Genomic DNA, 26,452 nt, shown 5'->3' on the forward strand with positions numbered 1-26,452 from the left:
TCGTACTGTCTAGTTTTGCAGCTTGATCAGCCTGAGAGTGTAGAACGCTCTTCATTTCTTTGCTTGTCTTACAATAATCAAGCGTATGATCAATGCATGGTAGCTGGATAGAATGTCTTGGTCGAAGTGGAGGGAGTGTGGGTCTATTATAATTGAGCTGTGCGTTGGGCATCGAATTGCTGCGTTCAGACAGCTGTCGTGTTCGAGGTACATTATCAAAATTCTTCATCTCTACATCATCATCGTCATCATAAATGTCATCATCATCATCATCATCGTTGACATTCTCATCGTCAGTGTTATCTTTGTCGTCGCTGTCATTATCTTCGTCCTCGTCCTCCTCGTCATCATCATTATCTTGATTATCAATATTGCTGTTGTCGTTTCTGTAATTTATTTTAAGACTGTGAGAATCAGGACCAGCGTTCCTGGATCTTGTATAACTTGACGAAGGTGACAAGGACTGACTGACACTGTTTTCTCTGCACGAGTGATCAGTGGAAGATGAAATATTGGAATAGTTTCTGTTGTGGTAGTGGAGATTTTCATTTTCATTTTCATTTCCATTTCCATTTCCATTTTTGTTGGTCAAGTTGGGTACTAGTACTTTCTTTTGGTTCGTTTTGACATTGTTGTTGTTGTTGCTGTTAAGTGTACAGAATCGTCGTCCACGACTCTTGTTGTCCTTATGAGTATTCAAGTGTTGTTTCATGTTGTCATACCGACTAAAGCTTCGTAGACATCCTCTGTATGTACATGCGTAGGGTTTCTATTAATTGATTGATTGATTGATTAATCAATTAATTATCTTGTTTGTGCAATGAATAATATTGGTTTGATTTTAATACCTCGCCAGTGTGTTTACGACGGTGCCTGTTTAGGTGTTCAGACCGGGAAAATCCCATGTTACAAGGACTAAATCCTTTACAGACGAATATCTTTTCGCTTTCTTTCTTTGCTGGTCTGGTGGTCGATGTCATTTCACATTCGGATTTGGTCATTAGATTTAAAGTAATATGGTATGTGTATTACATGCACAGAATATTGGATAAGTGGGAATACTGCTTATATTATGTACTGTTTAGAATATCATACAACTATTACAGATCCAAAAGCTAACTATAGTTAATGTGTAATTCTTCTAGATAATCTAGTGTATTGGATTGTTAATATTTGAAAAAGACGAAAAGATAAATCTATTGTGACTGAGTTGAAACACAGTAAGAGGCAAATCCAAGAGAGAGGGTAGAAGAAATTAGTCAAATCAAAGAATTTTTTTTTTTGTTTTTGGTTTTGGTTTTGGTTTTGTTCCTCTTCTTCTTGTGTTGGATGTTTATATATCGAACATCAAAGGAATGGAATAGTTTCCGAAAGTGGAATCTAAGATCTTTTTATATATGTATACATAAATGAATGTATGTGTGTATGTATGTATGTGATCCCCCTTTATTTTATTTTATTTTGAAATCCCAAGCCAGCCAGGCGATCAAAAGGGCAGTTAAAATGTTCCGAATGTGCGCAAGAGTCTGAATAAAATATCCTAGGATGAATTCAACCAAATGTAAGCCAAGATTCCAAATATTGGGACGAGGCCTGAAAGACAAGATTAATCAAATAATAGGAGATAAATCATAGCAACAACAACAAAACCATCGACATTTACGGTCATTGTCATTGATATCGACAACAAGGAACTTTCTTCTTTCTATTAAATATTCATCTTCATCTTCTTTCTTTCTTTTTCTTTATTCGACCTCTTGCTCTTATATATCTTATTTCAAAGAGGTCCGTATTCAAGCTAGAGATCAAAGTAGAAATACTATATTATATATATATATATATATATATATTCTACATAGAGAACAAGCAGGAGTGAATGAGTGAGTCAGCCAAAGAAAAGGCTAAAAGAAAAAGGTAAGAAAATGATAAAGGACTATGAACAAAAAAAAATAAGAGGGAAATTACAAGGATTAAGTAATTAGACAAGTAAATGGGTAAAGTGGTATATAATAATAATAATTTTAATAATTTTAATTTTAATCAATCAATTGGGCGCAGGAACATTATCTATCCGTCGGTAGTGGACTACAGAATGGAAAAAGTTCCTTAACCGGCTTGAAAACTTGATTTCACCAGCCTTTTGCTTCTTTCCTTTGGTCAAGTCCTTGTCTTTTATATGCCAGAATGGCTTGATGGTTGCCTTTTTGGTCATTCCACAAAAGAATGTTCTTGGACTCTCTAGACCAACTTTTAGTTCCTTCAGACAAGCTTCTGGTATTTCAACCTGCTCCGGCTCCGGCTCCGGCTTTGACTTTGACTTTGACTTTTGTTTTGGCTTTTGTTTTGGCTTTGGTTTTTGATTAAGCTTTAGCTTTAGCTTTAGCATTGTAATTGGATTTAGCTTTAGCTTTAGCTTTAGATTTAGCTTTGGTATCGGCATCGGCATCGGGATTTGCTTTGGGTTTGGCTTTAACTCTAGGTCAAGGAGTTCTAACTGTGGTTTGGGCTCTGGTTCCGGTTCGGTGCAGGAAGACGCCAGAGATACTGTGGACGATTCGCCAAAACAACTGTAGGACATTGAGCTGACCGAATCGTCACAGACCCGAGAGAACCAAGGGTGGCCAAGACACTCGTTGGCCGTCATTCGGGCGTCGGGATCTTTGACCAGCAGCATGGCGATCAACTGGGATGCCTCGGCAGACACGTAGCGCGGAAGAGAGTATGGGCCGGTTCTGATCTTGCGGAACAGTTCGGACGGATTGCTGCTGTGGAATGGCAGGTGTCCGGTCAACATGGCAAAGAGCATCACACCACAGCTCCACATGTCTGCCGGAGGACCTCTGTAAGGTGTCGAGGAGACCATCTCGGGGGCGGCATAGTATGGACTTCCGCAATAGATTTCCAGCAATTCGAGCTCCTTGCATTTTTTCCCAAACCCAAAATCACAGACCCGGATGTTGTTGAACTCGTCCAATAAGACTATAGACGATATTTGTGTTAGAATTATCACACCAATTGATAATTTTATTTATATATGTAAAAGAGAGGGGTTATGGTAAAGAAGATATATATATATATATATATATATATATAAAGAGAGCTTACCATTTTCAGGCTTTAAATCTCTGTGAACAATGCCATTCTAACGACCAAAGGTATATAATGTGTATATAAAAGGGGGGGTTAGAAATTTCTTTTTTGTATTTTAGTCATACCAGTCTAACGTTCTCAATAGATTTATACATTACCTTGTGAATATACTCCATTGCTTCGATTAGCTGCCTGAACCATTTCTGGACATCGATTTCCTTGATGCGACCATATTTCTTGATTTTGTCAAAGAGTTCGCCTCCCTTGACACACTCCATGACAATATAGATATAGTCGCTGTCAGAATCAACCTCGTATACCTTGACGATGTTCTTATGGCCCAAGCTCTTTACAAATCCTTTGCAGATTTCCATCTCATTCTGGGCATGTTTGATCTGGTCTTCGGTCTTGAAGTTCTTTTTCTTCAGCACCTTTACAGCCACCTGACCAACTTGACAATAAGCAGTCCATAAAAGTCATATTTGTATTTCGATGTCTGTTACCTGTTTCTTTGTCGACTTTTCTACTGCTAGCCATACTTCACCAAAGTTGCCTTTACCCAACATATGCTTCTGCTCATAGCGGCCTTCGAATATCTTGCATGAGCGAGGCTTGACCTTGATGATCGCAAAGAGAATTAATATGGTATTTTTCAAGTAAGGAGGTGGATAATGATGAAGAAATGGAGTAGGGATCAAATCAGATTATTTCAAGTTATTTCAATAATTAAAAATAAAGTAAATTTGATTCAACTATATATAATAAAAATCAAAGCCCTTTACCTCATAAGAACGTTGGGTTTCAGTAATAAAGGACATGTATTCTTTTTACTTGATTTTGTTATAAACAAACCAAAAAACCAGAACAGCAAAAAGAGTGAGTAGAGAAAAGAAACACAAGAGTAATAAGATTAAATTAAATAAAAAAAAGGGCTTCTGTCAAGACACCGGAAAATATTTAAAATAAAATAAAATAAAAAGAAGTGAGACATCTGTTCCGTTTAATTCATGCATATCTTTAACTATTCTATGCATTTTATTTGCCAGAAGGAAAGTCGGGATCTTTGACTTAATTATATACCAACGTTTATCTCTTTAGTTGTCTGGGGCTGGAGTCCTATAGACCCATGTGGGGCAAGGGTCGCTGTCAAGAAATTTAACAAACCAAGAAGCTACAGCGGAAGAAGAAAGGCAAGTGGGTAATCTCTTTAAAATAATAATAATAATAATAATAACAATAATAATAAAAATTAAAAAGAAGTTGAGCTTTAGACTGCATCATTCGAAGAATTTTATTTTTTTATTTTATTTTATATATTCTCTTTGGATTATCATTCGCTATAGTCCTCTTCATCGTCGTCATCATTATCAATATCATTCTCAGTATCAGTATCATCATCATCATCATCGGCCTTTCCCTTTCCCTTTCCCTTTGCCTTTGATTTAGCTCTAGTATTAACCTTGGGCTTAGGCTTAGATTTAGCCTTTGCATTAGACTTGGACTTGGATTTTTCATCATCATCATCATCATCATCATCATCCTCCTCCTCCTCTTCTTCTTCTTTTGCATCGTCCTCATTCTCATCAATATCCTCAATATCATCAATATTGTCGTCGTCTTCGTCGTCAACTAGATCCATCAGGTCGTCGTCGTCCTCATCATCTTCATCTTCATCATCATCTTCATCATCATCGTCTGTGCCCAAATCCAATTCCTCTTCAGATTCATCACTGTCATCGAAACGTCTCTTGACTGAACTTCTTTGTCTTTGGCCACCTTTTTCCTTTTCCGCTTTGACAGGTCGTACTAATTATCATTGTTATTTATATTTTTTATATATAGAAATAATATTAAGAGAAAAGAAAAAAAAATCATACCAGATTTAGGTTTTGCTGCCTTTTTGATAAACTCTTCTTTAGTGGTTCCACTGATCTTTTCAATCCTTTGTTCCAGTTCATCAACCGCAACCTTCAACTCCGGTTTCTGGACTTTCTGGGATCGTCCCTGTTATTTTTTAAAATTAAATAATCAAGAAAAAATCAAATTTTAAAATTTATTTCGCATGAATCCTTTAAATCTCTGTGTCTCATTTGTTTGTTTGTTATGCAGAATTGGAATTGGAATAATAATGCTGATGATGATCTAAATGGGTCGTCTTTGATTTACCTTTGCAACAATCTCTAGGAAACTTCTGTGGACTGCTTCTTCTTGAAGCTTATCTTGGTAAGCAGGTATGCCTTCAAGTAGCTTTCGGAAGCTTCGGTCTGATTTAAATGGCATGAGGGATAGACAAAAGGCAATGTCACGCCACACTCGCTTGTCATTGGTATTTAAAAATCGTTGGCAGAGTTTGTCAATGACATTCTCTGCTTGTTTTTCCTTTCAATGATAACAGAAAATTAAAAAGAAAAAAGTATCCTCGGTCAATTAATGACTGGGAATCATTTGGATCAAATCCAACAAACAAATCATTCATAGACTTACCTTTTCTGTAAACTCAAATGAGAAAATAAACTTCATAATCTTGTGGAATGTTTCTTCTTCCACTTTGGGCTCGCTATTGGTCAGATTGCTGATAATGTCAGGAAGGTTATTGTAAATCGCATTGTCCTTTGTGGCCAGCTCGGTAAAGAATAGTTTGGCAAGGTCGGCAATCCGTTGATCCGAGTCTTCCAGACATTTGGCCATCTCGCTAATCTGACCTCTTACTTTGACCATTCCATTTAGAATCAAGTGCGTCAGGACCATCACTGCATTTTTCTTAACCAGCCCATCTTCATCGCCAAGCCGGTTGTAGAGAAATGAGATGTTTTCGTCAATGAGCGTATTAAAACACACGGCCATGTCACCAAGCGCGATAGCAATGTTGCTACGGATCGTAGGGTCTTTGGACTTCTCAAGAATCGTAAACAGAAGCTGGAGGTTCTTTTCGCAAAAGTCTGAGCTCACACACATAAACTTGGCAAGCGCAAGAGTTGCAGTGATTTGAAGTGTACGATCCTTTGGGGGAGTTTTTTTTGTTATCGATCAATCGCTCAATCACTATATTTTTCTTTTGAATACTTACCGTGTATATCTTATTACGTGCGCAAACCTCGGTAATCATTGGCCCAAATCTTGCCAAAAGAGAATTGGATCCAAACAGGATTTCTCTCTCTCGTATGTGCGTAATTGCATCACCAATATCATCCTCAGCAGTTCCATTCACTTGTTCAAGCTCTTCTTCAGTGGAAGTGTGTTTCTTTCCTTCCTCGACTACAAAAAAGAAAAAAATACATATTAAATTATATAAATATAAATATAAATATAAATATTAAAAAGAAAAAGGTACATACCATCCTTTAATGTCTTTTTTCTTTTCCAGGCTGCCTCTACAATTTCCAGATGAACAATTTGTTTCAATGCCACGTGACCGACAATAAAAAACAACTGGCTAAGTTCAAATGCACTCTTTTGATCTGGATTGTGCACAGACTGAGTCGTGCCTGTGCCTGTAGTCGAGGTTGCGGTCGGCTGGGTTGAGCTCATGTCATAGTCAGTATCCATCAAATCACCTAGGATTTCCTCCTCAAAAGGTTTTTGAGTGTCCGATGTGCCCTGATTATCATCAAACACACTGATGGTTTTGGTTCTAATCATCTCCGCACAAAGAATGTCCGGATGTTCACCTAGCAGATATATTGTGTTGATAGCCTGCTCAGTAACGCTGAACCTAATAGTATGACATGTTATTTTTATGTATAAAAGACAAAATCCTGATTATTTATTGTCGATTTTACCATTCCATGGAGTGGTTAGAGCTTTCTACCACATCTCTTAATCTTGCAAATATCGCATGGTTCATTGGGAAGCGTACACCTTCATGCACTCCACGACCTTGTAGATGATATATAAGTATACGATGGTTTTGAATTGTAGTCATTATTATCTTACCTTTTTCAGTTCGAGTTCCAGCTAATCTTTGAAGTGCAATACAAGTGTATTTTGATAAAGCCAAGTCATCCTAATACAATAATAATAATAATAACAGCCAAGTTAATTTAATTTAATTTAATTCAATTTAATTTAATTTAATATATATATATATATATATAATATATGACTGTGAATAGATCCAACTTACTTTTCCTAAAGGACCCAATCCAATTCGTAGCAGCAAGTCGACCTTTTCTGTAACAATTTCCGTCTTGGCCTTGGCCAGCATACCAAGGATGATGATTGCTCCTCGTCTTTGAGCCTTTGGAATATGTCCTTTAACAAAGCCTATAACAAATCAATACATATATAATTAAATTAAATTAAATTAAATTAAATTAAATTAATTAAAATCAATTCTTTACGGTATTACTTAATTCATTGCAATACATTACCATAAACACTCCAGAGTCTCTCAATCACATCGTCTGGAACAGCATCTTCTGCCATAAGATTAGTCAAAAGTTGTTCTAATGAAGTCAGCTCAGCCAGGGTGGTATTGAATGTCAATCTGATCAAGTTCCGTGCAATAACATTGATGTTTTCGCGTCTTGTGAGATTTGCGTCCATTTCAAGGTAGATGTTTCTGTAACTCTTCAGAAGTTTCATCTTTACACCCTTGCCCTCATCACTGGTATCTTTTGTCCAGATCAAATGAAGCATTCGTTTAATTCCATCCTACAAAAATAATCATAATTACATATTTTATGCATATATAAATCTTGTTTATCCGAAATAAACTTACAGCTGCTGGTTTAACCTTGTAATTGTAGCACACTACCAAAAAATCCATGGCTTCCAATACTTCAGCCTTTGTTTTGGATGACAGCAGCTGTAGAATTGTTGGCATGGCAGTGTGGATTTGCTGAATGAAGCGGATAGCATCCGTGTGGAAGGTCTTCATCAAGATCAACTGTTGCATCTTTTCTTCAGAAACAAAGACCTTTGGTGCCTGTGCCGGTGTTTCTGCCTGGGTTTGTTCCACTGCAACATCAACATTAACTTGGACCTCAGTTGCGTTTTCTGCGTTGTCGTTAGTCTCCCCAGCTTGCGGCATTTCAGTGTCCTCGGCATCTGTCGAGATTGGCTGACTCTCCTCTGTTTGCACCGTCGATACTGCTACCTCCATTAACGCCATATCAGGTGATTCTACATTCTATTGAAATTTAGATGATAATCGATATATATATATATGTATATATAGATACATACTGCAATTTCAGCCTTCAATTTCTTCAGTTTTTGTTTCCAATCTTCCAAATCCAGTTCTCCTCCATAAATACTGTATGGATGAGTTGCGATCAACTTTGTCAATACACGAATGGCATATTTTCTCACAGAGCTACTCTTGTCTTCCAAATGGCGAAGAGCAAGGATACCCAGTGTGTGTCGTCTTTTGGGAAATTTTGTGCGCAAACTATGTTTTTTTTTTAAATAAATAAATAAATTGATCATGGTTATGATGATGATAATAATAGTATTAGTTTCTTGGGTTAGAGAAAAGGAATAAAGGGAATGAATTACATGTATATATACAAAACTTACTCTAATAGTTTTAGGTACGTCTGGAGGACCTTTGTTCTACAGAACACAATAGGATCCAACATACGTTCCTCAAGGATATCAAAGAAACCATTGACTTGATCCACATTTGCTGTATTCTCCTCTGACTGTTGTGATAGATTTACGATAAGATCTCCGAGAATGTCAATGATAGCAGTTCGGATAGTGTACGACTAAAATAAATAAAGTATTAGGATTTAGTAGCGAATAAATCTGGTCGTTGTTTTTTTTTATATACCTCACTATCCAATTGATGGATCAATACACCAATGTTCTTCAAAATCGTTTTTGGCAATAACTCGGCCAATTTCTGAAGGAACATGGCAAATGTCTTTGCGTTGGGAGAATCTTTGAGTTCTTTCGCGGCTGTTTCCTTGAATTCTTTGTTACTTATTTCTCGAATGATTTCATCCACCAGCTGCGTGTAGCCTTGTTGCTCCACAAGATAATGAAGGAACTCAGCCATGGGTTCTGCCGAATGCTCCCAATACTGCAAATTCTGCATAATGCTCGTTTGAGCGGCTTAAAGAGTTTATCGTGATTATGATTATTAGGATTCATAGAATAGCTATATTTACATCTATATCTATATCTCTATCTCTATTTACCGAATGCATGATTGTAATTCTTGATACACATCCCCAGAACTTTGAATACACGCTTCTTTATCTCATTTGACTTTGCATTGGAAGGGTTTTCAAATATCTGATAAGCAGGTTTGGTAAATAAACTACAGATGATTATTTATATTCGTATTATTATTGATATAATTATTTATATAATTATCATTTTTTGTTAGTAATATAGATATATAGATGTATAGATGTATAGATATATGTATGTATGTACCTAATAAATGTGTTTCTGTCCGGAGTCATGGTCCAAATCTTGGTTAATTTCAATTCAAGCATCCAACCAACAATATCAAAGGCTTTTTGTTTTTGAGTACTCCAATCAAATCGACCTGAATCGTCAGTGCGTGCCTTTCCTTTCTATAGATCAATTTAACCAAAAGAAGAAGAAGAAAAGAAGTATATATATATATATATATAAAACACAAATAAGATAAAACAACAAGGTCATAATAATAATAATAATAATAATATTGTTATCATTATCATTTTTTGTTTTGTTTTTGTTTTATATAAGTCTGATAGTACTTTTAGATAGATGGTCTATCATACTTTTTCTCTTTCTCTTTACTTCTTTAATATACACATACACAAACACACCTTTGATTTTGTTGAAACATTGGTAGTTTTTTCTTCAGCAGCTAGAAGAAACCAGTGAACAAGGAATCCATACAATTCAAGGTATCGTCGATGTTCTTGAAATGTTTCTTTTTCATTGTTTTCCAAGCCATCTGAAGTAGCCTTGACTTCCGCTCTAAAGGCTATTGAAGAAGAAGAAATACCACACACACACACACACATATATATATATACATATATATAATAAAGAAAAGGTACCGACTAATTAAGCGTTGTTTCAATGATGTTTTTTTTTGGGCTATATAAATTATCCCTACCAGACAAAAGAATGTCTAGCAACCTTGCTAGGATCCGTTCGTTTACAGTTCCAAAGTTTCTGAATTGTTTATAAAGTGTAAAGAAGATGCACAAAATTCTCTTGTTCTCGTTCTCGTTCTCTCTCTAATCAAGTACAGAATTGACAAGCTGTCTTTCTACTCAACGTACTTTAAAAAACTTCGAATTTTGTCGTAAACGAGTGGATCAACAATTGCATCAGGTGCTACTTCTATCCTGTCTGTAATGTCTAAAATTGATTCAAGTAATACTTCAGTCTATAAATTTTTTGATGACCTTTGTGTAATAAGGCGTATTTTTTTTGTCTAAAAAAAAAGCAGAGAGAAAGAGAGAGAGAGAGAGAAAGAGAGAGAAAAAGAAAGAAAAGGGGATTACCATTGAGGTATCGTGCCAGTTCTTGGTCACTGCGGCCATGTATGACCACCTCGTTGGCAATGTAATAGTTTGTTACAGCATCTTGTTGAAGTCGAAGAAGCTCTTCATGAAGCACAAATTGGCCATTCATTTCTGCTCTTTGTTTTTACTTCTTTATTTTGGAAAGCGGAAAGCTCATAAAATAACCTGAATCTTGAAGCTCGTGTAAACCCCGCTAGCTTACCTGCGCGTGAGAGGACGTGTTTCGTGATTGAGCGGTCACAGATTGATACGAAGTAGTAGTAAGGACCTGGGAAAAATTTAAAAGGTGAAGCATTTCCTGATGGGACACGACATTTTTTCATTTATTTTTTAAGCTTGTTATAATTAATATTTGATCCCTAACAATCAACAATATCGTGTATGTATGCACAGCAGTAATTTAGTACCATATACCTAATGATATTCAAAGTAAAAAAAAAAAAAAAAAAAAACTAGGACACGGATGTCTATCTTACCGTAAATATTGTAGTTAAAGCTATCTTTTTTCTTCTTCTTAAAGTAGAGTAATGTAATACCAAGATTAAAAAGAAGAAAAGGATAAAGAATGTGAAAAATGATCCTTAAAAATCTGAAGCTTTTGGTTCAAATAGAGCAGTGATAGAAATATAGGCATATTAACCAAATAATCTCTTTTTCTTTATTCGATACCTTGTATATTCACTTGAATATACATAGTAATATATCCTGTTGCTAATTCTGATAGGCGCTTTATACTGTCATCAATTCATGCTTTCACTGGGATACCATGTGTACTATTGGTAGAATAGATCGATTTATATAACTTTATTTACTTCTCTATTACTTTTGAGGTTGTATTTATGCACAACCATGCTCTCTTTCAGTGAGTACTGAATTGAACCATTGTTTCTACAATTAGATATTTACTCGTTAGAGTCATCGTTAGCCTCATTAGAGCTTAATTGGTATAAGCCTGGGCGTTATTCTATAGTCTCTTTATATAATATCAATGGTTTTATAAATACATACCAAATAACTTTTTGTATACGTTCTGTTTAAGTACGATAGGAGATATTACTTTTGTGTTCAATTCGTTACACTTTTTCTGTATTTCATTCAAACACACACACACACATATATATGTATATATATTATCTTTCTTCTTTCTCTCTTTCTGTCTCTATTTCCATTTTATATGTATATATAGTATTTCTGGAGAGACGCCTTATTTTTTATTTTAAAAAATAATACTTCTTTACGTATAAGAAAACCATTAATCTATTTTACCATTATAGACACTCGCTCTTTCTCTCTCATTCCAATGCGTGTCATTCGCAAGGTCTGTCTTGATTAGCCAAATTCAGTAATATATACTTCGCATCATTGACATTCTCAAAAATCGTTTCGATTGTATCAACAAAAAACACGTTATACAATCAAACACGGGGATTGACACGTTTATAATAAAAGAAATATTATATTATATTAATCTTCAGATTTATTTAACTAGATTAATTTTTCTTATAAGTGTGTCTGTCCTAATTACAACATTAACCTCTTCAATCAAGTAAAAAAAAAAGTTTAAACGCGTATTTTTTCATTAGAGTCAACAACAGTTTAAAAATCATTTTATTTATTTATTTATTAAATATATACATAAAGAAGCTAGTTTATTTTATATGATTTCACTTAATGTTTTTTTTACTAATGTAAAAAAATAAAAAGCATGACACCAAGTTCTTTGTCCCCGCATTACGCGGCTCAATCTCCCTCAGGACGTAAACCTGACTTGGTAGCGAAGGAGGTGTGGGAATGGTGTTAATCCGTGGCGTAAGACAACAACCGGGTTCATCCCAACTGCCCTATCTCATCACTGAGAAGGGCCTGCGAACGTACCAGAGAAACCTACCACAAAGTAGCAGGGTCCAGCGTGTTCGACTACCAAGCAACACCGTCAGTTCCAAAGAGCTTCGAACAAGGATTTCATGAAGAGTCGGCAGTAAACTCCACTTCCTCCCCGTCCTCCACTCAATAAACTTTCATGATGCTAACTCGGCGGCAGCTTTTTTTAAACATTGCTCGTCGCCATTGTTTCAGAAATTATACAATTAAATTCACAATTCAGAACAATGTTGATCTGCGCCTCTAAGAATTAACTAAGAAGCTAGAGACGACGCACTTCCACTTTTTCCTGCACAGAATGGAAAAAGAATGTCTCCCAATCGACCCATAGGTAGCGCGTCAAACTCAACTACAGGCAATCAGGGGGTACCCGTCTCCAGAGTATAAAAAAAGCTAAAGAGAAGAAAACCGTGTCGGTTGAATGGGCTTTATTTTGATATACCCGCAGTCTGCGACTAAAGTTTGGGACTGCGCTTTTTTTTGCCAGGGGTGTTTTTTGCCTCCCACGTCAGAGCAGTGACATAGTTCTATACTCTTTTTTAGTAGGATTGTGTAACTGTTCTATGACAGTAGTAATGACAAGTAAAATTTGATCAAACAAATATTGCAAAGTGAAGTAAATCAAAGCAAATAAGCAAAGAAGTAAAAAGAGTAAGGAAGAGTTTAGTTTTTATCGGTGTAGTAATAACTCTTAAAGTGGAGTACAAGTTTCTATAACGGCGATTCGTAGGTTACTCTAAACTGGTCTGTGCACTTCTTGTTAAAAAGGGTAAAAGAAAGTTTTCTTCTTCTTTTGCTTTTACAAGTAGACACAAAAGCAATCCAAAAGCTACTAAAAAATAAACCAATATACATATTTTAAAGCAATATTTAAGCAAAAGTAAAATACAGAAAAGAAAGCAAAAAGTAAACATGTATATTAACGAAATCTCGTCACAATACCATAGGAGGCGGAATGCCGAATCCCTAGTTGAGTTTTATTGATATGAGGTTATACTGTTAAGTGAAGTGTCAAGATGATTTCTCAAGGAAAGGAGTGATTCCCGTAAGATTATTAAGGAATAGTAGTGCAAAGCATAACAGACGTTCCCAAAATTTACTTTTTAAGATATTTAGATACTAATAGTGTTTTTATATATAAATGAGTGAAAAAGAAAAGCAATTAGTAAATAGACACTACTGAAGTGATCGAGCTTTATCCTTTTGTTAGGGAATGTGACTGGAACCAGCAGTACAGCTATCCTAGACTATGTAATATGAATAAAATATTCCGGATAAAAATATGTTTTAAATAAAAAGGTATCAAAAATAGTAATGATTTTTTTTTATATTTTTCTCTATTAAATAATAAAGTTTCTTCTTTTTCTAATTAGTCCATACTTTTAGTGCTAAATAAAATCCCAGAGTCTTCAATTTTGAACATTAAAAAGATCTTTGAAAATTCATACATACCTATCATTATTTGCACTATATAAAGAATGACAAAGCTTGATCATATCAGGCTCTTGATGTTTTAGATAAGTCTCTAATAATTATTGAATTCTTTAAACGAAATTTCCGATACAAGAAATATATTTTTTAAGGCATGTCAGAAATGATATCCTTACAGGAAATAGGAAACACAGAACCTATATGAACTCGACTTTACTTAGACTAATCACTACAAAAAGAGCTGAGAGAAGGGGTGAAAATAACACCTTTTATATTTGTAAATAAAGAGTTGACAGTATAGAAATATATATATGAAGCTTAGCTTTTATTTGTAAAAATCAATTGTTTGATCTATCACTGTGGTAATATACATGTATATGTAATGTCGGATTTGTCCTAGCCCAGAATTATTATAATAAAACGATACGCAGTTTTAGAAACGACCTTATACTTTCTTTAATTTTATTATTCTTCTTTACATGTGCTTGTTTCTTTTTGTGTTTTTTTGTGCATTTTTATTTCTTTTGTCTTTTTCTTTTCTTTTTCTTTTTCTTTTTTCTTTAAAAAAAAGTATTCCTATTTGTCTTGTTTATGCGGATGCTGTTTAGTTAACTATCAATACTAGGTGAAGAGAATGCTCCAGATACTAGGCAAAGATTACGGTTGGTAAACTGGACATCATAGATGGGAGTGTTCTTTGTGGGAAACACGCCAAGATGATCACTACTATAAAATCCAAAAGTCATTCTGCTTCAATACACTCGTTTGACACACTTTTTATTTATTTTATTTAAAAAAAAAAAGAAAAAAGAAAACGTACCTCTCAGCTACACCCTTTCTTCGTTTCTCGTCTTCCTTTGATTTGTCCTTAGAACTGTCCTTCTTATCTTTTGACTTGCCATTTCTTTCATCGTTTCTAGCGGATTCATCTACTCGTATCCGCTTACTATCTGTCCTCTCGGCTCCTGCTACCAGGGATGATGAAATTGTGTGTGTATCCTTGTTGACATCCCACACGCGGACAGTTCCGTCAGATCCACCAGACACAAGTACATTACTATCAGCACTGAAATCAAGTGAATATATAAATCCGGTGTGTCCAGTCATCTTCTTGAGTTGTCTTCCGGATCCTAAATCCCATAGCATGATAGATTTATCTTCACCTATAATATTCTGTCAGTTACCAACTTAGTCCTATTTCATTATCGAAACATATATTTTTACCAGCAGATGCCATAAGACGACCGTTGGGAGAAACAGCCACAGTTTTGATTGCTCCAGTGTGTCCAGTAAATACACGGACACACGTTCCTCTCTGAACATCCCACAAACGAGCAGTACGATCACTCGAGCCTGTCACTAAATATTTAGAGTTCGGATGGAATTTGACGGTCTAAGTATAGTATAAATAAAGGTTAATATAAATTAAAAGAAAACATATTAAATGGTATATGATTATTATTACTATTATTATTATTGAACAATATACTTACGTCTACGTCTGAAAGATGCCCAGCAAAAATTCTAAGAGGGTGTATCTGGTCACAGCTCCATAACCTTGCCGTCCTATCGTGAGAAGCAGTAGCAAAATAGAAACCAAAGGGTCCAAAATCAACATCCCAAATAGGGTAGTTGTGTCCCTTGTAGCAAACCAGATTTGTAAATGTCTGGGTACTCCACAGACGAGCTATATTAAATAGTATTTTAGATATATACTATTTAAGCAAACTCTCGACTATCTTACCAGTCTTATCCTCAGAACAAGAAATCAGGTACTTGTTGTCATGACTAAAACTCAGGCCATACACTGGACCTGAGTGACCCACCAAGCGTTTGTAATCTGATCCGTGGCGCTCCTTCTGTCGATTGAGGTCCGCATCTAGAGAGTAAATCATTTAGATCTCTTCCGTGGTAATGTCTACACCATCATTACAGTCATTGACATGGGCCGGGTTTAATGTGTTTCGAAGACTTCGGAGCTTCTCGCCTTTGAGACTCCAGATCTTGATGTACGATTCTGAGAATCCACCGGCAAGGAGACTGGCATCCTTTGTTGCTGTAACACAGTTCAGACTAGAAGTTCACCATCACATCAGAACTCACAACATCAAAACATATCGTATATTCATGCTACTCTTATGCTACCTGTCGTGTGTATTGTGGAATGTATAGCAGCATATGCTAGGTAGTGATGTACTCCCAAGAGTGATACGCTTGCCGAGATCCTTTAATGAGTCGATCTCTGCCTGAATATCAGTTCCTCGACTATACCGTAAATACATACACAAATAAGCACAAAACAAACCAAAAAAAAAATCAAGACTAAAACAAAAAAAAATACACAGAATATTTCGTTCTCGGACTTACTATGGTGGAACAGGAATGTCTCCAAAAGCAGGTCCGTCTGTCATAGATTCTTGTTTTACCCGTTTGAATGTTTCTAACAACGAAGGTACAGGATCTCCATTGGTAATCTACAATGTCAATAGGCCACATAAGCTTATTATTGCTTAACTAACATGAATAATTACATTCTCTCCATTTTCGTCCTTTCTCGCACTGTCCCTCTCTTTTAACGCTTGTTCGATTTCTTCCTTAAATGATGGGTCCATCTGCGGTTGTCCAAGTTGAATGCTTTGGTGATTGAATGCCTCAATCTGTTGCGAGTCGTGCCCAGTAATGCCAATAACATCGTCCATTTCCAATCCGCCCGCGGATTTCAAGAGTTTGCCATGAACCACTAGAGTTTGGTGAGTACGCTAAGTTTTTTTTCTTAATATATATATATATATATATATATGCTAGCTAAGATTACCTTGAATATTCAAATATTGGTTCACAATGCGAAGCAACAGCATAAACTTGTTGTCCTGAAGATAATTCAAGAATAGCTCGAATGGAACACTAGACATACGCAGATTATACTTGTTGTTTCTGTACATCTGTGCTAATTCATTCTCTCGAACATGTTGTGGATCTGTAATGGTCGCAAGTCTATTCAAATCGGGAGTGTGTAGCTCTACATGATCGTCTTTATAGGTTTCCATAAAATATTTGGCTATTGAACGGTTATAATAGTAACGAATAAAAAAATTAATATATATATATATATTAATCAACATTCACATATTTCTTACCTTGCTCAGGAAGATTCTTACTGACCAGATCAAGATGAGCATGAACAAAAATAGGGAAGAGAACGGATCGTAATTCAGGCTAGTAGTCAAAATTGTATAAGAAATCTACTCAATCGCGCACTCGAGATCACTGCACCTTGTACCAATCCAGGGAATTTTCAATCCATTCTCGTAAGCTCTTGTAGCTCACATTGTAAGCATCTGGATCGCCCTGTTCAGCATCCTTATACTTCAGTACATGGCTCGGTACAGACTTTGTGTCAGCTGGAGGAGTGAATTCTTGGGACATTTCCTCAAGACTTTGGGTGTTTCCGCCCGATTCGCGCAAAAAAATAGCTTCTGTTGCTTTGTATCCTTTCTTTTGGAGGTAAGAAGCGACGATCTTATCGAGGTCAGCCTGCGATGGCAGATTAGCAAGTGAAGCGGCAGCTGCTTGCTGTTGTACATTGCTACTCTGCTGTTGCTGCTGTTGTTGCTGCTGCTGTTGCTGTTGCTGTTGCTGCTGGTGATGGTGCTGTTGCTGTTGCTGGTGTTGTTGTTGCTGTTGCTGTTGGTGATGCTGTTGTTGCTGGTGCTGCTGCTGCTGAATGAGCTCAGGGACGGTTCCAGAAGGACCCACTGCAGGCGTAATCTGTTGTTGCGCAGGTGAGTTAGACATGTCAAGCTGGGCGCATACACCAGAAGAGCCGCCTTTCCACGAGTAATGTCGCGTGTTGATCAATACTATTTGCACCTCTTCCCGGCGGACGTCATTCGGAGAGTGACGTATAGTTCCGGTGCATTGGGAATACTTTTTTCACTAATTATTCGCAAATTGTAAAAAAAAAAAAAAAGTATTTTTTTATTGTATTTTTTCAAATCAATACATATTCTCGTTAAGATGATCCAATCATATTACCTCAAATAAATTGTAACTTTCGCATAAAATAGTACAACCAGTGATATAAACCTTTTTTTATAAATACTTATAGTTCCTGCTATGTGTTTACATAAAGAGTAAATATGGAGGATGTGTTGAGAACGTAGGGTGATATGGAATAATATGTATCTGAGTGCTTTGATATCCGGTCTAGCTGAGTTTTATGGAAGTCGAGATTAAATATTATTTCAGTCAATGCTTCCTCACGCTTTTTGGATTCCTGGTCAGATATAAATTAGTACAACAATACTTCAAAAAGAAAGAAAGAAAGACAATACAATCCAACTCGAGTCTTTCGTCAAGTACATTGTAATTTGAATAAGAGAATATTATTAAAAATCTATAAAATTCAGAGAAAGTATAGACGCAATTTCTATCAGTTATCTGTTCTCAAGCAAACCTTTCAGCATAATTTTATTGAAAAACTTTTCTTCAGTAACTGTAAAAACTATATATATATAACTGCACAGATAAAATATACTTTGAAAAGAAAAGAAAAACATCGTTGCTTCCCCAGAAGCACATCTTTCTTTTGAGCACATCTTATTCTCTTTCCTTTTGTAAAACTCTTTTCTTTCTTACGACTAAATAGCTAATGTCATAAAGAAATTAAATAGCTTGATGTTTGTCTTCTGGAAGAGACATGAGTTACCAGGGTGTGAGGGCATATGCATTATTCAGCTCTATAAAGCCTGTAACACCCAAGCTGCTATTACAAGCCTCATGGGCGTCTTTCTGCTATTAATAAACATAGCCATCAAACGTCGAGAAGAGATTTGTACTGTAAAGCCAAAGACCAAACCTTGGAGGCCAGAGAAGCTTAGTGTTATAGATTTGAAAAGTCTTTGTTTGAGCGTGAGACGTAATTCTTTCGAAAGTTATGCATATATGCCATCAAAGGAATTTACCGACGGCGGCTGGTGTCATCATCTGTAGACCAAGGCACACATATTAGCTGTTAGCTCAAGAGAGAAAAAGATATATAAATAATCCCCAAGATCTCAAAGATTGTATTCTTCAAAAATTGGAGAGTCTTGACCCGGAAGTTCTCCATACTCTTGTAGCAAGTATACTTAATAGAGTCCAAGTGGTAATCAAGGCTCGTGATGGTCACGCCATATATCAGTCTTTATTTTTTCCTTTCTTTTATAATATATATATATATCTTTATTCATAAGAAACGGAGTTCCATCTTATTCAGTTAAGATTTTTGGAAAATATAACATCAAGAAGTTGGCCTGTAGTTTATTGGGAATAGGAAATCAAAAAATCTGACGCTCACTTCTCTGGCGGGAATGTAGAAAGAACGAAGCTTTCAATCAGCTTTTAAGCAGAGGTACGAAACATACTGTCTTTCTCTACTGCCTTTGATGTTAATCATCCAATTTCCTGAACTAAATTAATAAAACGGACAACATGGCCCTCTCAATATTCCTCGTATGTCCGAGGTGTTATGGTGGAAACTTCATTCAACTTTAAAAATACTGCTTACTACTTCTTACATTGTTACTGGTCGTATCTCATCCTCAACAGCAGTATTGAAGTTTCCAAGCATTCCAACATTATCACAATAGTCCCAGTATAAGAAAGACTCTTCAGTAGGGTTGTAGTGAATAAAACCAACTTGATTTTAGGATATAAAAAAGAAATTGTAATAAATCGCTCGCTTGTCTAAAAATAAATACGTTGGTCCAGAAATAATTTTGGTTGGTTTAAAAAAAAATGCAAATTCGTTTCAATTTCAAGTTAAAAAAACTTGAACGTCAAAAAAGAAGAAGAAAAAAAAAGAAGTCCGAACCGAAATTTGTCGCACTAGTCGGTCTTGTAAATGATGAATGAACCATTACAGACGATGGCAGACATTGAATAGAACCCTCCTTTTTCTGCACCTTGCAAGTTCAAGATGGTGAGTGAAAGAGAGCATATGCTTTGATAGAACGATTTGGAAGATGGATGCTATTAGCAGAAACGTCGAGAGAATAGATGGATTCGACATTTGATCAACCACCATGACGACATTTGCGATGATCGATGAGCATCATTGGCTAATCAGCATTACCCCTCATTCGTAGCCTACCAGACTCCACCACAACAGAAAGAAGCGCGGACACGTCTCGGCCGGTCACGGTCGCGTTGGCAAGCACAGAAAGCATCCTGGTGGTCGTGGTCTTGCTGGTGGTCAGCACCATCATCGTATCAACATGGATAAGTACCATCCTGGTTACTTCGGTAAGGTCGGTATGCGTCACTTCCACTTGAAGCAGAACCAGTACTGGCGTCCTATTGTCAACCTCGACTCTCTCTGGTCTTTGGCTGGTGAAGGTGTCCGTGAGAAGTACAAGAACACCGAGAAGGTTCCCGTTATTGATGCTCTCCAGCACGGTTACGGCAAGGTCCTTGCCAAGGGTGATATTTCCCAGGCTGCCATTGTCCGCACTCGCTTTGTATCCCGTCGCGCTGAGGAGAAGATTAAGGCTGCTGGTGGTGTTGTTGAACTCATTGCATAAATTTTGTTTTTTTTTTGAACGAATGAAAATATCAATAATAAATGGCATTGTTGTGTAAATGACAGCCTAATGTACAGAGAGATTGATCTAGTTTAAGAATTTACAGATGGGAAGCTTATAGGTATCAAGTACCCAATATCTATGTAAAGAAAAAGTCAATTAGTAAATAAGTATATATATATATATATCTTCTTGATTAACTTGCCTTTGACGCACACCATCCCAAACACCCTTTTCATCGGCAGTTGCGATTGACATCTCCACATACTCGGTGCTCAAGCCAAATTCACGAAGATCAATTTCAGACACACGGCAGTAAACATCGTGGAAAAACTGGTTGGTTGCTCCAAGTCCATTAAACCAAGTGTACACACCATCTGTGTTCAGAATATTTGGCACTGCATCATGGAATGCTCGCAAATCGTCGTAGAACTCTATTTTTAAAAAAGTTAATATTTACACTCTCTTGCCGGATATAACAATTACCTCCATAAGTGTCAAAAAAGATACCATCAAACGAATGAGTGAGTGTAGGTACCATATCCTGCCAACGTCCAAAGAGAATAGTAACACCTTCCTTCTTATCCCAACCAAGTTCCTTCATGTGAGCATACACATCTGGGTGAGCTTCGATAATGTAATGATGAGCAGGCTTGTACTTCTGGAGCTCAGTATCAATAAGGCCAAGACCGAATCCAACATTGAGAACAGATAAACCTTCACGAGGGCACATGACCTTAGCATGCTCCACCATAAGAGGTCCTTCCCAACCCATCATAACTGCATCGTCATTCTCGTCCAGCAACTTGTTATCGTCATAGTGCAATTTTTGGTGAAGGTACTCATCGTTGGGTGCTTCATCATCGTCTGTCTGGAAAGCGGCCTTAAGAGCACGGATAACAAGTTCCGCACGGGTACCTTCATCTACTAGACGTTCATACACTTCAAGGTGTTTGTTCTTCAAGGCTAGTTCACCGGCAGTTACTTCAGCATTATCGACAAGGTTGTAAGGATGTCTTTCACTCAATAGCCAGTTTACAACTGCGAGGTGACCATTCTCGGCAGCAAAGTGAAGAGGAGTACGGCCTTGTTCATCGCGGAAGCACAAGTCTGCGCCATCTTCTACCAAAGCCTTCGCTTTATCCTAATAGACATAAAGTATTTATTATTTTGTATTTTTGATGATAGTAATAGTAATAGTAATAAAAGAGGTAGAGCTAAAGATAGAAAGAGGTCATTTGTTGTAGACTTACCAGGTCACCAGCAATGACAGCCTTAATGAGGGCATGGCCTTTTTCTAAATCCTCAGCCGAATAACTGTCTTCTTCATCTGAAACAACTTGGGTCTCATCTACATTTTCTACGGCAACATCCTCTTCTGCGCGAAGCTTCTTCTGAGCAGGTTCCTCATGAATGTTTTCCATGGTGTTGGTGTTTGACAGGTGAGTAGATGCTTTTTTTTTTGACAGAAAAAATACAATTAAAATGTGACTTGCTTTGCTGGAGACCTGTTCACAAAATGCATTTGGGTGTTTTACGACCCTCAGGTCAGATGGAGATTAAAATATTATTTTAACTTTACCATGGTCATCTTTGATGTCACTCCAATTATCCAAGGTAAATCACAAACTTAATAAGTCTTGTATTCTGAATGCACAATGTAGATGCGAATCAGTTAAATGAAGCTATCTTGGGAAAGTCCCATAGAGAATTACAGCAAACACTGGATTCTTTTGTAGTACATTTTGATGTAAGTAATTCAATTGTCATTACATAATTTTGACTAACATAAGAAATAAATAAAACAAAAGACATTCGATAAAATTGACGATTCATCAGAAAAAACTGCCTCGAATACATTTGTTGGACCAGACACATTAGCATCTAATTATGTTCAATTGACAGGATGTCATCAAAGATTAGAAAAATCTCTGCAAAATACAACTTCCTGGGATGCTACAGTTGATGCAGGTGTGTATAACATGTACAAAGAAACTTTTCAAGCCTTGGGCATACATGAGCATGTACAAATATACATATCTTAATAGCAACAAGAACAAATGCTGCTATGGATGAATTGCAGTCAGCAGTTATGAAGATGGAAAAATCAGGAACTGAACGGGTACAACTGTTGGAACGTGAAAAGGCGCTGTTTATGGCGGAAGTAGAGGAGCGGCGGGCGCAAGTTGCCCAGGAATTCAGACGCAAACAAGACCAGTTAGAAGAGTTATACGCAAACAAAACGCGAGAAGTGATATATCACAACTTGGTTGGAAACAATCACCAATGGGCACAATAAAAATAAATAAATGAGAGAATAATGCTCTCACAAGATATATCAAGCCACACCCACACCCCCCTTTTTTTTGGGCCTATATAGAAGTATTGGATATTTGTGTGACGCATGAAGGGGGATGCAGGATGACTGAGAAACGTAGAAAATAAGCGTCACCACCCTTCTGCTTGTCATGTCCAAGGCCTATACATGGGATCAGATTCGCGGCCAGGTCAGATCATTCAGAGCAGCGACCCAGGCCAATCTTTCTCCACAAGCACTCGCGACTGTCAAAGACTTTTACCTCGATGACTCCCGTCAAAGTCTCACATTCCTTGCGAATCAACGCTCATCCGAATCATGTCTCTCTCGGAACATGATGTTGTATCAATTAACTCTTCGGCATCATGTCACAACGCACAGCAAAGGTATATACGCACCGAGTATGATGCCTGACTAAAGTTACCCTGTAGACTGTAGAACTGCATCCACTTCCAAAGAGCACGCCTATCTACATCGTTTATCTCGGCTACCTCACATACCGTGGAATCCTATAATAACAGAGTATATTGATCCTTGCGATCACAGCCCTACACCCAATCGTCATCCTATACAAGGAATTACTTCGTTTGAATATATCCATGACAAGGCAATGTTTGTATTTACAGGGGCAATTTACGTGAGCCAAAGAGGAGAGGTAAAAATATAACCCGTGGATCAAAGGGATAAGATTTTTGGTTTTTTTTAGTGACCCAAAATCTCTTTATTAGACACCCGAATCTTTGCCATTTAAGCCCAGTAACTCTGTAAATACTTCAAGACCATGCTGTAATTCACCAGAATCGCCACAGAACAGCCCAACAGATGATATCCTTAATTTAACATCGCCCAAACAAGTAGGCCACAAATCTGCCAATCAACCTATACGCGCTGATCCAAAGCTTGGAGGATTTGATGGAAATTTTATTGCTTTTATTCGAGACAATGACATCTGGGTTACTGATTTGGAAGGAAAGGAGACACAACTCACATTCTGCTCTCTGAATGCTAAACATGCCTCTATGAGCTGTGGTGTGGCAGAATATGTGATGCAAGTAAGTAAAAAATTGTGTATTGAGTATATTAGAAGTTAAAATATTCAATACATGCATTATTAGGAAGAATTTCGTCGTTTCACAGGATATTATTGGGGACCTTGCGACGAAAATATTAACCAGATACTCTACCTTGAGACATCTGAAGATAATGTTGACATTATCATGATAACTACCCCTTGTACACCAATGAATATGTACCCCACAGATTCAGGACCGTTTCATTATCCTCGCGCAGGAAGACCAAATGCTTCGAGTGTTATGCATATAGTGACCTTTGATTCTCAGGCTAAGAAAGTTGTGAGAAAGCGACTTTGGGACACATCAATAGAAACTCTTTTTCCGTGGACCGAGTATATTGTACGTTTTGGCTGGTTACCAGACATGAAGAGGTATGTAATTTCTTTTATTAAATTGTTTATTAATACTAATATGATAATCAGTGTTTGGGCACAGCTCCTCTCTAGAGACCAGAAGAAAACTGAGGTTGTCCGTATTCCAATATCCCTTTTTCTCAGCCCACAAGAGTACGAGCTTCAAAAAATTTCTTCAACCCAATCTCGTGCGCAAATTGAGGTTCTTTGGGAAGAGACGACGGATGTGTGGATCAATATTTCGGACGCCTACTATTTCTTAGATTCTTCTGATCCAAATTCTACTCAATTTATCTGGAGCTCGGAAAAATCAGGCTATCGACATCTTTACCTTGTTACCAAGAATATTGACGAGCCCAAACCCTCTGTTACACAGCTGACAGACGGCGAATGGTGTGTAATAGATAAACCACTGTTTGTGGATGAGTCCAGGAGACTTGTTTACTTTATGGCAAAGAAAGATGGCCCACTAGAGAGTCATCTTTATGTGACTTGCTATGCACACGACTTACCTGTTCCAGCAACCCGACTTACTGAACTTGGCTTCAGTCACAACGTCACCGTATTCCCCTCAAGTGGAATATTTGTTGACTGTTTCTCGAGCTTAGAGTGCCATCAAGTCATAATATTATGTTATCTGAGCTTTGAAACCTTTAACGGGCTTCCTGTTGTTTCAAATGATAACACGGTTCGATTAACATCACTTCCTACCATGAAAAAAAACCCAGAGCACACTTTCACCTGTCACTTCAGTAAATCACATATTCCCGCATTTAGCCTTGAGCCGTTTCCGGCTATGGAGATGCCAAAAGGCATAATGTTTGACTTTCTATCGCACGATGGTAATACTATTCAAAGATATATTAATATTATAAATACTAGAAGCTATATTATGCATAAAAATATATCTTAATATATTTATAAACTTACATTATATGCTGTAGGAATCAAGCTTTATGGCTGCTTGTATAAGCCCTTCCACTACACTGCTGGCACTAGCTTCCGCACAGTTCTTCATGTATACGGTGGTCCCAAGAGTCAGATGGTTACAAATGACTTTCGCTTCCCTCGTCTTCTTCGGTACCTGATGTCGGTTTACTTTGGATTTGCAGTCGTAATAATAGATGGCCGAGGATCTTGTGACCGAGGTCTGGCTTTTGAGGCTGGTATCAAGAACCATTTGGGATCGGTAGAATTAAGAGATCAGATTGATGGATTAAACCACCTCGTTAATACTAAGTTTGGCGCAGAACCAACGGCTGATGGTAGTACAATTAGTGTGATTGATATTTCGAGGATTGCTATTACAGGATGGTCTTATGGTGGTTACTTGAGTCTCATGGGTCTTGCAAAATATTCGGATATATTCAAGCTAGCAATCGCAGGTGCGCCTGTAACTCAATGGGAGCTGTATGATTCAGCGTATACAGAACGATATATTGGGCTACCTTCCGAAAATCCTTCGGCCTATGATCTGGGTAGCATTCTTAACAAAGTAGAAAGGTTTCCAGATTGGTAAGTTAACTAGGCCCACAAGCATATACAAGAGAATATTGTTAACAATTTAGCTTTGCATGGAATTTTTAGCGAGAATAGATTATTAATAGCCCATGGATTGATTGATGAGAATGTTCATTTCCGACACACCGAATCTTTGGTTTCTTTGCTTGTAAAGTTTAATAAGCCGCACTATCTACAAGTATATCCTACGGAGAAACACGGGCTACGACATGCTAGTGTTAATGAGCATTTTGAAACTCTTATGTTCTACTGGCTAATGAATTACTTGTAGAATGCACATAATTTAGTTAGAATGATTTCATGTAAGACACAAATACTGGGAGCGTATATTATCATTATTTTACTTAAAGCCCCAAAATATTGGTGTTCCAAACAGTAAACATTGGGTAACGTAGTTCCTATCTTAGCGTGAAAATAAAACAAAGTATAGCATGATATATTATTAAAAAAAAGAAATATATATCAAGGTTTAAAGTTAGATCTTTAGTAGTACTTGCTGCTAAGCTCTAAGGGTTAATCTAACAGCAGAGGCGACAGTCATAAAACCGATAAAATATATATAGCCAAAGAGTTCAGAAGACAAGAAATAATCAATATAATCGGGTGTATAGCAAAGTAATGCTATAACACTTGGATCTAGTCAACAGATACAAATGGACCAAAAGAAGTGATGTAAATAAGAGAAACATTACAAGTATTATGTCTATAGCTATCGCATATACTATTTGACAAATTAGCTGGG

The 26,452-nt window shown here is 36.9% G+C and overlaps 8 protein-coding genes across 8 annotated transcripts; 3 read left to right on the forward strand and 5 right to left on the reverse strand.

The window, feature by feature from the left end:
- Positions 1–670: 670 nt before the first annotated feature.
- PHYBLDRAFT_9437 (C2H2-type zinc finger transcription factor) lies at positions 671–911 on the reverse strand (the record flags this gene model as incomplete). Its single annotated transcript, XM_018443859.1, has 2 exons — positions 671–769; positions 849–911. Coding segments are annotated over 2 exons (162 nt in total), but the record flags the coding sequence as incomplete, so codon positions are not given.
- A 1,691-nt stretch (positions 912–2,602) lies between these two features.
- Positions 2,603–3,677, reverse strand: PHYBLDRAFT_21989 (hypothetical protein; the record flags this gene model as incomplete). The annotated part of the gene is made up of 4 exons (XM_018439771.1): positions 2,603–2,979; positions 3,106–3,142; positions 3,249–3,533; positions 3,594–3,677. Coding segments are annotated over 4 exons (783 nt in total), but the record flags the coding sequence as incomplete, so codon positions are not given.
- A 1,555-nt stretch (positions 3,678–5,232) lies between these two features.
- PHYBLDRAFT_156181 (hypothetical protein) lies at positions 5,233–10,680 on the reverse strand (the record flags this gene model as incomplete). Its single annotated transcript, XM_018433472.1, has 16 exons — positions 5,233–5,469; positions 5,575–6,090; positions 6,158–6,345; positions 6,426–6,802; positions 6,870–6,966; positions 7,024–7,093; positions 7,214–7,353; positions 7,461–7,743; positions 7,811–8,221; positions 8,278–8,482; positions 8,611–8,801; positions 8,867–9,150; positions 9,237–9,358; positions 9,478–9,620; positions 9,861–10,021; positions 10,551–10,680. 16 exons carry the CDS (start codon positions 10,678–10,680, stop codon positions 5,233–5,235), a joined length of 3,555 nt encoding a protein of 1,184 aa, XP_018287236.1.
- Positions 10,681–12,276: 1,596 nt separating this feature from the next.
- PHYBLDRAFT_149600 (hypothetical protein) lies at positions 12,277–12,585 on the forward strand (the record flags this gene model as incomplete). Its single annotated transcript, XM_018432302.1, has 2 exons — positions 12,277–12,328; positions 12,386–12,585. The coding sequence occupies 2 exons, from the start codon at positions 12,277–12,279 to the stop codon at positions 12,583–12,585; spliced, it is 252 nt and encodes an 83-aa protein (XP_018287237.1).
- A 1,945-nt stretch (positions 12,586–14,530) lies between these two features.
- PHYBLDRAFT_1237 (hypothetical protein) lies at positions 14,531–17,441 on the reverse strand (the record flags this gene model as incomplete). The annotated part of the gene is made up of 13 exons (XM_018428944.1): positions 14,531–14,606; positions 14,779–15,046; positions 15,108–15,276; positions 15,377–15,570; positions 15,628–15,723; positions 15,817–15,956; positions 16,029–16,148; positions 16,251–16,357; positions 16,415–16,623; positions 16,699–16,941; positions 17,021–17,099; positions 17,157–17,262; positions 17,308–17,441. Coding segments are annotated over 13 exons (1,941 nt in total), but the record flags the coding sequence as incomplete, so codon positions are not given.
- A 2,383-nt stretch (positions 17,442–19,824) lies between these two features.
- PHYBLDRAFT_178080 (hypothetical protein) lies at positions 19,825–21,870 on the reverse strand (the record flags this gene model as incomplete). Its single annotated transcript, XM_018437951.1, has 5 exons — positions 19,825–19,845; positions 20,012–20,585; positions 20,652–20,880; positions 20,933–21,590; positions 21,700–21,870. The coding sequence occupies 4 exons, from the start codon at positions 21,868–21,870 to the stop codon at positions 20,534–20,536; spliced, it is 1,110 nt and encodes a 369-aa protein (XP_018287239.1). The 3' UTR covers positions 19,825–19,845; positions 20,012–20,533.
- A 159-nt stretch (positions 21,871–22,029) lies between these two features.
- PHYBLDRAFT_149604 (hypothetical protein) lies at positions 22,030–22,745 on the forward strand (the record flags this gene model as incomplete). Its single annotated transcript, XM_018432303.1, has 4 exons — positions 22,030–22,063; positions 22,111–22,196; positions 22,258–22,417; positions 22,495–22,745. The coding sequence occupies 4 exons, from the start codon at positions 22,030–22,032 to the stop codon at positions 22,743–22,745; spliced, it is 531 nt and encodes a 176-aa protein (XP_018287240.1).
- A 169-nt stretch (positions 22,746–22,914) lies between these two features.
- Positions 22,915–25,981, forward strand: PHYBLDRAFT_172456 (hypothetical protein; the record flags this gene model as incomplete). Its single annotated transcript, XM_018436808.1, has 7 exons — positions 22,915–23,149; positions 23,195–23,418; positions 23,492–23,815; positions 23,879–24,207; positions 24,259–25,031; positions 25,134–25,704; positions 25,777–25,981. 7 exons carry the CDS (start codon positions 22,915–22,917, stop codon positions 25,979–25,981), a joined length of 2,661 nt encoding a protein of 886 aa, XP_018287241.1.
- Positions 25,982–26,452: the final 471 nt, after the last annotated feature.

Source organism: Phycomyces blakesleeanus (genome assembly GCF_001638985.1).
Source record: "Phycomyces blakesleeanus NRRL 1555(-) unplaced genomic scaffold PHYBLscaffold_22, whole genome shotgun sequence".
In the NCBI taxonomy this organism is placed as follows: domain Eukaryota; kingdom Fungi; phylum Mucoromycota; class Mucoromycetes; order Mucorales; family Phycomycetaceae; genus Phycomyces; species Phycomyces blakesleeanus.